The sequence below is a fragment of the Marmota marmota genome, unplaced genomic scaffold (assembly GCF_001458135.2).
Source record: "Marmota marmota marmota unplaced genomic scaffold, marMar, whole genome shotgun sequence".
In the NCBI taxonomy this organism is placed as follows: Eukaryota; Metazoa; Chordata; class Mammalia; order Rodentia; family Sciuridae; genus Marmota; species Marmota marmota.
The window spans coordinates 13635691-13647343 of record NW_025999977.1 but is presented as its reverse complement, the minus strand read 5'-3'; the positions used below and the strand labels follow the sequence as shown (position 1 = coordinate 13647343).

At 33.1% G+C, this 11653-nt stretch overlaps 1 protein-coding gene across 3 annotated transcripts in view; it reads left to right on the top strand.

Annotated features, from left to right (window-relative positions):
- Positions 1-11653, top strand: part of Vrk2 (VRK serine/threonine kinase 2) — a 108533-nt gene that overhangs the window by 28352 nt on the left and 68528 nt on the right. For all 3 annotated transcript variants that reach the window (XM_015479647.2, XM_015479648.2, XM_048804303.1), the window contains exons 2-6: positions 3546-3595; positions 4312-4381; positions 5718-5805; positions 8411-8516; positions 9910-10002. In XM_015479647.2, coding sequence (XP_015335133.1) covers positions 3546-3595; positions 4312-4381; positions 5718-5805; positions 8411-8516; positions 9910-10002 — 407 coding nt within the window. The remainder of the gene's footprint in view (positions 1-3545; positions 3596-4311; positions 4382-5717; positions 5806-8410; positions 8517-9909; positions 10003-11653) is intronic.

Here is an 11653-nt window from a genome sequence, read left to right as displayed (position 1 = left end):
AAAAAAAAAAAAAAAAAGAGAAATCACAATAGAAATTAGACAATATATGGGAATAAGTAATAGTAAAAATATATCTAAACTAATTAAGGTAGTTAAAATGCTTATTACTTGTCTTCCTTAGCTAGCATTTAAACTTCACAAAGACAGACATATTATGCTTTATTAAGATGTATCCCAAGCACCTAGGTACGGATGTCTAGTTAGGCATCCATTAAATATTTGTAAATAAATTAATGAATGCAATTTAGAAATTTAAAGCATTAAACATCATTTTAAGAAAACTGAAAAATAAGTTCAGTAGCAAATCTTATTAACTTAAAAATGGAAGATATGAACAGAAATTAATTAAAATCAAAACCAAAAAGCTAAAAAGGCCTAAAGAAATAATCTCCCAGTAGAAATGAGCACATCTAGTGCTAGAAATGTGGTTTCTAAATACCATTTCCAATAAAATGAAGGAGAGCTACTTGGTCTCCCATCCAAGTACTAACCAGGCCCGACCCTGCTTAGCTTCCGAGATCAGAGGAGATCGGGCGCGTTCAGGGTGGTATGGCCGTAGACAAGGAGAGCTACTTGGAGAAATGGCTGATTCCATGTTGGGCAAGAAAAATACACACATAAAATACATGAAATACATAGTGATAGTAATGTACTTTAACCCATAGAAAAATAAATATCCATTAACCTCAATGATGTAAATAACTGACCAAATGAATAGGACAGATAAAACAGTTCTACCCTGCAGTTGAAATTCAATTAATGAATGTAGGAGTAATGATAAAAATAGAAATCACTTTGGGTACACACCACAATAATAACTGTGGCAAGCAAAAGTCATTAATGGATGCTAAAACAAATAATACTTTCAGCTATAATTTTCAGCTTCGTACATGACTCAATTGAAGTGAAGACAAACAGACATCTAGGATTGACTTTGTCAGTGTTCAAGCAATGACAGCTATGTTATAACTGCTGTGTGGTCAACACCAACTATATAGTCTCATCAGTTATCAGAGGTATTCATGCATCAGAGGTGTTAAAGTGTGCAAAAATGTGTGACTAAAGATAGACTTACCCAGGTATTATCATTATGTGTTTTTGATAAATTTCTCTCTATTTCAATTTTTAACCCTTAATTTTTTGTTTACTAAGTTGTCTAGGTATACTTTTTTCTCTACCGGTTTTGAAGTTTTGACCTTTATTTCTGTTATTTTAATGGTTACCCTTCAAAATTCAGTGTACTTGCTGGCATTAACCATGAATCTAATCAGTATCTCTGCTTTTCTGGATAATAAAAGGATATTATGGGACTTTGATACCTTTCTTCCTACATTGTACATTGTTTTTGTCAATGTTTCCAGTCTGCTTTATCTGAAGTTGCCGTTTTTCATTGGTATGCAAGTAGCTGACTAATGTCTGATTTCTCCCCTAGACTGCAAAAGTAGATGTCATGATTGTTTTTGTCATTATTTAATTTTACTAGCTTGAATGGGGCTTGGCTTATAGTAGAAAATAAATACTCCCTTAATTAACTGACTGATTATTCTCATGTAAAGAGCATTCCCTGGTAACTGGAACAACCTGTTTGTTCATATGAAATATACATCTCTGTAAACATTTTAGTCAATTTATCTTAGATTGAGGCTTCCAGTATACCCTGGAAGTTTATTAAGACTGTGTGCAGCCATCAAATAACGGGTTTGGGGATGTTTCAGATATGTGTTAACACATAGTCATGTTCATGTGAAATAATATGAAAAGAAGATTTAGTTTATAAAGTGATGGGAATGTACTGATTGAAATCAGCCAGAAGTATGACCTTGGACTGGTCTGATATCTTCTTTTCCAGTGGTGACATGATAAGTTATTTATCTAGCTGAAATCCCCATTTTCCTTTCATACTTTTCTGTTGGACATCAAGATTTATTTGCTGCTGTGGTCACTTGCTTTTAGAAAAAAGGCTGGAGGTTTCTACCACCCTCCTCAAGAAGCAGAGGCATTTGTCTGGAGTGGATACTGTTCTAAGTGGACAAGAGCTGGGAAAGGGCCATTTCTTCTAGGCTTGGGCACCACACCAGTAGAAAAATTCATCATGGAGTGGGACAAAAAGGTTTTCTCAGCCCTTTTCCATAAAGCATCAGGCCTTCTCCCCTCCATTTGCTTTCTTCAGTTTTCTTTTTACATCTGTATAATCCCCTCTTTCAGCTGTTCCCTTAGAACTACTGAACAGGTGAAAATGAAATACCATTACATGAATGAAGATGAGAAGGGAATCTTAACTGATATAAATAAGTTTAGTTTCTTTTTACTATAAAGAAGCTTAGGCTTACAGTTTATATTTAATATCATCTATTACAGTATTGATAACATCAAAACCTTTGGAGGATGGGTAAGAAAACTGAGCATGAGTTCACTGGACTATAATGTACAATTTATATTTTATAAAAATTCTTATTTTTTTGTTTAACATGAGCATTACTAGTTGACAAAATTGTTGATAGATTTAGAAGGAAAAGAAAGAAAAATATTAGTAGGGAACACAGAATTTTAATAAACACACTGAAACTATAGCTACAGAATGTTATCTAAGTACTGAGTTTCAATACTAGGTCACCTTTTTTTCTTTCTCTTTTTTTAGAACATTATCATAACTAACACTTGACGTGGTGCCTAGCATATTTTGGCTTCGCAGTAAATATTAGCTCATTGATATGTGAAGGGATAAATGGATGAAGGGTGGATAAAAGAATGGAAGACAAAATGACTTCTACAATACAAATAAATATACATATAAAATTATAGAGATTTGAAAGCATAATGATCTTTTAATCATGTAGATAATATAGAGGAAAGGATTGATCTATTTGAACACTAGATTTTTCAAAAATAGAAAATACTTTCTGAAATTACAAGTGGAAAAGAATAAAATGAAGACAAATTGAAATAGAAATAAACTTATATTAGATGATACATATTCTTAAATGTGGGAATGCTTTGGTTGCTGAGTCAGAAGCTGATTTTAAAAGACTTTATTCTCATTTTAACCTGATCTATTCTAGGATTTTGTCAGGTTGAAATTTTTTCAAATATCTATTTAAAATGAATCAATTCATTTCTGAATTATCATCGTTTCTCATTTAGTGAAATTGAACCAATCAATGGATTTCACTACATATCATCTATTGAGTTTAATGCTATACATCTAGAAAACATTTCCCCTTATATTTTAGATCTATGTGACTAATGTCATCTTTTTTCCCCATGCTTTAGTATTGTGAATATTAAGAAGTGTGGGTTCTGGTGTCAAGACAGATTTAAATTTCAGTCTCCAATCTGCTCCTCCTTAGTGAGAAAGTTGTTCAACTTCTCAAACCTTCGTAGCACCCTGTGTAAGGCAAAGGTGATACCTAGCACTACCATAGGAGGTTGTTGGGAGGATACAATAAACTAGTATATGTAAGTACATAGCACAGTCTATGGGCTATGTTAGATATTCTGTCACTGGCAACAACAATCATTCATTCATTTATTTATTTTTTCTGCAGCTTTCCCCACAAACAAACCAGACAGAGATGCAAAACATGTTATAAAAGTGGTAAGTATTGCTCTTAAATTTGTGTTTTACACAATATTTGACATTTTTCCTCTTTGCTTTATTTTTGTAAAAGTTTCTCATCTTAATTTTTCTTACAATTTACATATCAATAACCTAATGTTATATTTTCACATTATTAACATGCTACTATTGAAGAACCATTGTTATGGAAGACCATCCATCATCCATCATTCTGATGGATGGTATTCTCCAGCAATCTGTCCTCCCTCTTTTTTCCCCTCCTCTGGACATAAGGTCCTTAAAGGCAGGCATAAAGTTTCATTTCTGTATGTGTGCCCCATGCCTACTACAATGAATATAGCCCAGTAGACATTTGGTAAAGGTGTCATGTATGAGTGAACCAGCAGGGTAGTTTCCAGCTGTCCGCTCTGATGTACGTGTAGTTACTCAGTGTGTATGTTATATTTATGTATGCAGCTCTCAGTGTTTTTAGTAAGTGCTTTCCATAAGGCTACTTTCATGTGTAAGACTATATTGGGATAGAAGTACAATATGTTGTTTAAAAATGAGATTCTTCAAGTTTATTTAGTGTTTTCTGAGATTTTTAGTGGAAATCTGGTGCCTGAGTTTTAGAAAAAATGATTCAGGTACTATAATGTATTACATATGTGTACTTACATTTTCACAATTGAAATATCAATTCTATCTCTAGAATAATTTTTCCTAGTAAAATTAATGTTTCTTTTCTTTCATAGGAATATCAAGAAAATGGCCCGTTATTTTCAGAACTTAAATTTTATCAGAGAGCTGCAAAAAAAGACTGTAGTAAGTAAAATTAGCCAAGCAAGCTACTTCCATATATGTACTTGCTAAAGTGAGTGTTAATATTTTGGTCTTTTTCTGGCCTTCTGGAAAATTCTTTTCTGTAAGAAATTTTATTGTAAAGTGATACAGTTAACTGTTATAACATATAAAAGCAAGACAGATGGTATACAAATCTTGATATGGCATACATAATGGGTTATATATTTTAAGTCTAAATTGTTTCTACTACTTAACATAAAATGTTGAGTTGTTGATCAAAGCTACCAAGAGTTCTCTAAGTATAAAAGATAGTAAAATGAAATTATTTTTTTATGAAGAACAATTTGGATAGGAAGGATATACAGAAAAGACATTAAAATAGGCAGTAGACATATATACAAAAGGATTGGTTGTAAAATGGATTAGAATAGGTGTCTGGAAATGATTAAATGTTAAGAAAATATTTGAAACTTCAATGTTGGGAAATTAATTGGAGTTGTATATCATATGCCAGTTAAAGAATTTCAATGTAAAATGAGAATGAGTAGAGAAGAAGGATAAAGCATTTTTAAAACAATATATATCATAGTTAGGCTAAGTAAAACATTAAGGAATTTGATAGGGATAATCACTAGTATGGCTAAAGTTCTTTACCTTATGCTTAAATAAAGGAATGATATGTCTGGCCTAAATAATTAACTTTGTTTTCCTTAAAAAGCCTGTTAAACATTAAGATTGTAGTCCTTACTAACTGCTTAAACTCTGTCAGAGTGACAAATAAAATCCATTAAACTTGATTGTTTATCGGTAGAGCTGTCTTAAACATGAAACACATATGGTAGAAAAGTGAAAACATGATTAAGCCACCTGATTCTTTAAATCAATTTGATTTTTTTTGTAAACTAAGTTTAATAGAAAATTTTCTATATTATAGTTTCAGAATAAGATGATTTTTCTGTCCAATTCTTATTGCTTGGAATATCATGGTTTTAGATTTTAAAATACAAGCAATAAGGAGGAAAAAAAAAAAAGCCATGTCAGTACTGAGCCTTTGGAAGTTAACAGGTGTAATGTTTAGAAATTTAGTACATAAGAAAATGATTTTTTCATAAATAGAAATGTTTGTGAGTATAATACCAATGTATTTTGAAGACTATAAGTTCTTACTATTGATTTAATGTCTATATTTTTTGTATTACACTGATAACATTTTGAACTCATTAGACAGGTATATTTATTTTAAAATTTTTATTTTAAAATAAAAATACTATTTTTGTTAGCTCTGTGAGTCTTAGCATGTACACAAAGATTGAAAATATAATGTGAATAATTTTTCTTGTTAAATTTGTCTTTGCAGTCAAAAAGTGGATAGAACTCAAACAGCTTGATTATTTAGGAATTCCTTTGTTTTATGGAACTGGTCTGACTGAATTCCAGGGGAGAAGGTAAAAGGAAGTTAAAATATTATTATAATCTTTTATACAAGACCAGAGTACTACTTATTCTAATTAGGATCCTAGTCTTGTGATTGTATATGATATGGAGATTCACTGTTGTACATTCATATATGTATATAGGAAAGTTAAGTCAGATTGATTCTACTGTCTTTCCTATTTCTGTCACCTCTCCCTTCCCTTCATTCCCTTTGTCTAATGTACTACTGTTCTTCTCCTTCCTACCTTGTTGTGTGTTAGCATCCACATATCAAAGAGAACATTTGACCTTTGGATTTGGGGGATTGGCTTATTTCACTTGTCTCTAGATCCATCCATTTACTGGTAAAAGTCATAACGCCATTCTTTTTTTACGACTGAGTAATACTCCATTGTATATATATATAGAAACACACTTTATTTATCCATTCACCTGTTGAAGGGCACCTAGGTTGGTTCCATAGTTTAAGCTATTGTGAATTGAGCTGCTATAAACATTTATGTGGCTGGGTCACTGTAGTATGTTGATTTTTAAGTCCTTCAGGTACAAACTGAGGAGTGGGATAACTGGATCAAATGGTGGTTCCATTCCAGGTTTTCAGAGGAATCTCCCTACTGCTTTCCATAGTGGTTGTAAGAATTCACAGTCCCACCAGCAATGTGTGAATGTACCTTTTCTCCCCACATCCTCACCAATCTTTATTGTTACTTGTATTCTGGATAATTGCCATTCTGACTAGAGTGAGATGAAATCTCAGTGTGGTTTTAATTTGCGTTTCTCTAATTGCTAGAGATGTGGAATATTTTTTCATATATTTGTTGATCAGTTTTGTTTCTTCTGTGAAGTGCCTATTCAGTTCCTTTGTCCATTTATTAATTGGGTTATTAAATAACTATTCTTTATGGTATTTACTAGTTACCTGTTGCTGTGTAGCAAAACATAGTTTCTTATAGTAATAAACTTACAATATATTTGTTTCTGTGGGTCAGGAATCTGCAAGTGACTTATCTGAAGGAACTCTCAGGGACTCGATTGAGAATATAATATAGTCAGCTCTCCACCAGGCTGCAGTTATATCAAGCATGGATTGAGGAAGTGTCTGCTTCCAAGGTCACTCAAATGCCTTTGGCAGATCCAAGAAGACCTGCTCTTAACTTTAGTCATGTGATTGTTTGCAGGCCTTGCTTCCTGATTTTGTAGATTTCTGCATAAGCTATGTGGGTGTTAAAAAGAAATGGCAGTTGGTTTCCCCTAGAGCAAGTGATTAAAAGGGAAAGAGACCATATGCAAGAGAGTGCATCTACACTGAAATTATGGTCTTTCTATAATCTAACCCTAGAAATGATAGCCTGTTACAGCAGCTGTATTGCCTTTGCTTAAAACAAGTCACCTAGGTTCAAATGATATGAGAGGAGATTCAGTCTCCATCTCTTTAAGAGAGTACAACAAAGAATTTCTAGAAATATCTTTAAAGACACCCAATATGAAAGTCATCATATATAAATAATTCATTAATAGAAAAAAAGTAAAGCAATGTCATTTGTTATATATTCATTTCATGCCCAGAATTTCATATATCTCATTTTGTCCTTTGAGTAGCCTTTTTAAATAGGTGATATTATTTTTGTTTCACAGATGAGAAAATAGGAACAGATGTCAGCACTTTGTTCAGATTATCTTTAAACATTATAAATAAAAACAAAATGAGGGATTGAGGTTGTGGCTCAGTGGTAGAGAGCTGCCTATCATGTGTGAGGCACTGGGTTCAATTCTCAGCACCACATATAAATTAATAAGTAAATAAGGTCCATCAACAACTAAAAAATATTTTTTAAAAAATGAGAAACAAATGATCATGAAACTAAGTGAAAGACTGCCAATAGGGGACTGAATGGCTTTGTGAAGCATGATACATTCATATTGTGCAATATGCATCCTGTTGAAGAAGTCAGAGCTATACCAGTTGACTTGGAAGGATGTATATGAGATACTATTTAAATAATTAGTGTAGAGAAAGTTCATGTGATAAGATCACATTTTTATAAAACAGAAATCCAAAATGTTCTTCGTGTATGTGTATGTATGCATAGATAGGTGCAGAATGGGGCTAATGTGGGTATGTACACAAAAGGAAGATAAGGGGTGGAATATGCTGAACAGAAAAGAAAACATACAACTGCACTTTAAAAAAAGACATGTTTATGAATATATGGGGAAGCAAATATGATTTTTATAAGGTCAACAAACAAATATAGATAACATTTTATGTATGCACCCATAATTTGTTCAGGGCTATATGGCAAGAAGTTGATGGAATTAAAATGAATTAAACTTAGGACTATCTAATTTAAAAAGACCATTCCCTTTTCATTATCTAAAGGAATATGAATGATTCAGTACAGCATTCTCTTTGACTACAAAACTAACAGCAAAGAAAGTACTGAGAAGTATCTTTTTGCAAAAGACTAACAGGATTGTTAATGTGCATTTATTCTCTAAGGTGCAGATTGCATCATTTTTGGTTGGAGGTATTTTTCCTTGTTTCACATTTATTAATAGACAGCTTCAAGCATTATAATCTCCTGGAGATCTCTTTCTGATGTCTCTTTCTTATAGTTACAGATTTATGGTAATGGAAAGACTAGGAATAGATTTACAGAAGATCTCAGACCAGAACGGTACTTTTAAAAAGTCAACTGTCCTGCACCTGGGTATCAGAATGGTAAGAAAGAATGACTTGTTACAAATACAAATCTTTGCCCTTTGTGGAATTATCAGAAAATGAAGGATTATTGCCCTAGAAATGTCAATTATTGAGAGTAGAGGCTATTTTGGTAAAATTGATAACAATGGGCTCTGTAAATGACAGAATGTGTGCTGTTTGGTCCTGCAAACACAATTAGGTATTGGTGCTATAGTCTTTTTCTCCTTGTAGTTTTGTTTTACATATCAGTACAAGTTTACATTACTTTAAGAATAACCTCTCATTTGTTAGTTGTATTTATAACAATAAAAACTATGGCCAAATATATTATTTTGCATCCTAAATATGATGATATGGGAGGGTGCGTTAAAGTTTTTAGTATGAGTTGGGGATGGTGGCAATAATTAGTTGTGGTGATGAATTATACACACACACACACACACACACACACACACACACACACATATATATATATATATATTTTTTTTTTTGCTAAATAAGGAGCAATGAAATCTTTGTAGCACACATGCATACCCTTGTTTATACCATATATTTGTTTTATCTTGTTTGTATTTGGCTTGTTCAAGTCTCATTCTATTTTTTTCATTCATTTATTTGTTTGTTTATACTGAAGATTAAACAGGAGTACTCTACCAATGAGCTGTACCCAAGCCCTTATGTATTATTTTGAGACAGGGTTTTACCAAGTTGCCCAGACTGGTCTCAAACTTGTGATCATCCTGCTTCAGCCTCCTAAATAGATGGGATTACAGGTGCGCACCAGTACACCAATCTATTTTTTCCATTTTACATAGAATGAAATTACTCATGCCAAAATTGGATGTAACAGATAGAACTCACGAATTTCCTGCTAAACCAGTAAATGTTTATCGAGCATTAGGTTCTGTAACATGGAAGGGCAAAGGGCTTTAAAGATGAAGCTCGGAATTTTCTATTACTACATAGAGGATGAATACTTATGGGCATGATATTTTGTTTTGACTTCCCCAAGGTTTACTTATATAATTACTGCTTGGGTGAGAAATTACTGAGTGGTCTTCATCATTATTTCACTGTAGATCTCTGATTTTATGCTGTTTTTCCTATTAGTACAGTGCCATTTAGCCATTGGGCTCACTAGAGCAAAACCATTGCTGAATTCTGTTTTGTTTTGTTTTGTTTTTTCATCAGAGGTTCAGTTAAAACATTTGCTACTTGAGGATCATGTTGTTGAATTTTTTTACCTAATGAGCAATCAGAAATTATGATATTTTAGGATAATTAACCAATAATTTTGAAGTATATCACTTTGTCATCATTAATATAAAATGTTAATCTGTATTTAAAATGTCCAAGTTGATCAGGAGTTCTAAATAACTGTATGACCTTATGTTATCTGTTTCTTTCACAGCTGGATGTACTGGAATATATACATGAAAATGAATATGTTCATGGTGATATAAAAGCAGCCAATCTACTTTTGGGTTATAAAAATCCACATCAGGTAAATAAAGTATTAAGCCTTTGCTTTTAGTAAGTATACTGTATTGAGACTATAAAAACAAACTCAACCCACTAGAGTTTACAAATGAAGGCCTAAAATGATGAATGTTTTAATTTATCTTACCTTGCTTATCTAATTTAATCCTTGCACCAAACTAATGAGTAATTAGGATAAGGAAACTGAGAGTCAGAGGGGTTAAAATCATTTATTAATGGGCACATAGTTAAGAAGTGGCTAAGCAGAAATCTGAATTTCTAAATAAATATAAACAAAGGACTATCAAATTCCAGTGAGAGCTGGGTGCAATGGCATATACCTGTAATCCCAGCTACTCAAGAGGCTCTAATAGGAAAATCTCAAGTTTAAGGCCAACCTTAGCAATTTAATGAGACCCTATCTTCAAAAGGGCTGGAAATGTAGCTCAATGGTAGAGTACTTATGTAGTATGCACAAGGCTCTGAGTTCAATCCATAGTACTGTTGGGGAAACCACCAGTAAAAGGTTTTCTTCTCTTATTGTATAATCAATTAAGTTTTAAATAGAGGCCGGGTGTGATGGCACATGCCTGTAATCCCAGAAGCTCGAGAGGCTGAGACAGGAGGATCACCGGTTCAAAGCCAGCCTCAGCAATGTCGAGGCGCTAAGCAACTCAGTGAGACCCTGTCTCTAAATAAAATACAAAATAGGGCTGGGGATGTGGCTCAGTGGTTGAGTGCCCCCGAGTTCAATCCCTGGTACTCCCCCACCTACAAAAAAAAAAAAAGAAAGAAAAAGGAAAAGTTTTAAATAGAGAAGGTTTTCTGTTAAAACTTTCATTTATAATGGAACTGTGCTGTGTTTCTCCAATATGGTCACCATTAAGAACTGTGGCTGTTAAGTTCTTGAAATGTGGCTAGTACAATTTCCATCTGCTGGCAAGTGTGTGGAGCAAAAGATACTCTCTTTTATTTCCGATGATAATGCAAAATGGTGTAGCCTCTGCATTTTTACTGTTTGTTAGGAAATGAAAACTCCAGCCATACCATCTAGTAATTATGCTTCTCTATATTTACTTAAAGGAATTGAAAACATTTGTCCACACAAAAAACCTGCACACAGATGCTTATAATAGTTTTATTCATACTGGTTGATACTTGGAAGCATCCAAGTATTCAGAGGACTGGATACACCCAGACAATGGAACATTATTTAGTGCTAAAAAGACACTATCAAGGTTTGAAAATTTAAGTGCACATTAATACGTAAAAAACAGTAAGTCTGAAATGGCTGTATACTGAATACTTAAATTATTTGATGTTCTGAAAAAAGGTATAACTATGAAGACAGTAAAGGATCAGTGGTTGAAGTGAAGGAAGGATAAACAGGCAAAAAAACAGTTAGTTTTTAGCTCAGTGATACTCTACTGTAGACCACAGTGGTAGATGCATGTCAGTATTTCTTTATGAAGGCCCATAGAGTGTAAGCCAAGAGTGAACCTGTGTAAACTGTGGACTTGAGGTGATAAAGATATGTTAGTGTAGGTATATCCATTGCAACAAACACACCATTCTGGTGAGGGATATTGATGGTGGGACAGCTCTGTCTACAATCTAGAGGTATGTGGGAACTCACTGTACTTTACACTCAGTTTTACTTTAATTGCTCAAAATTT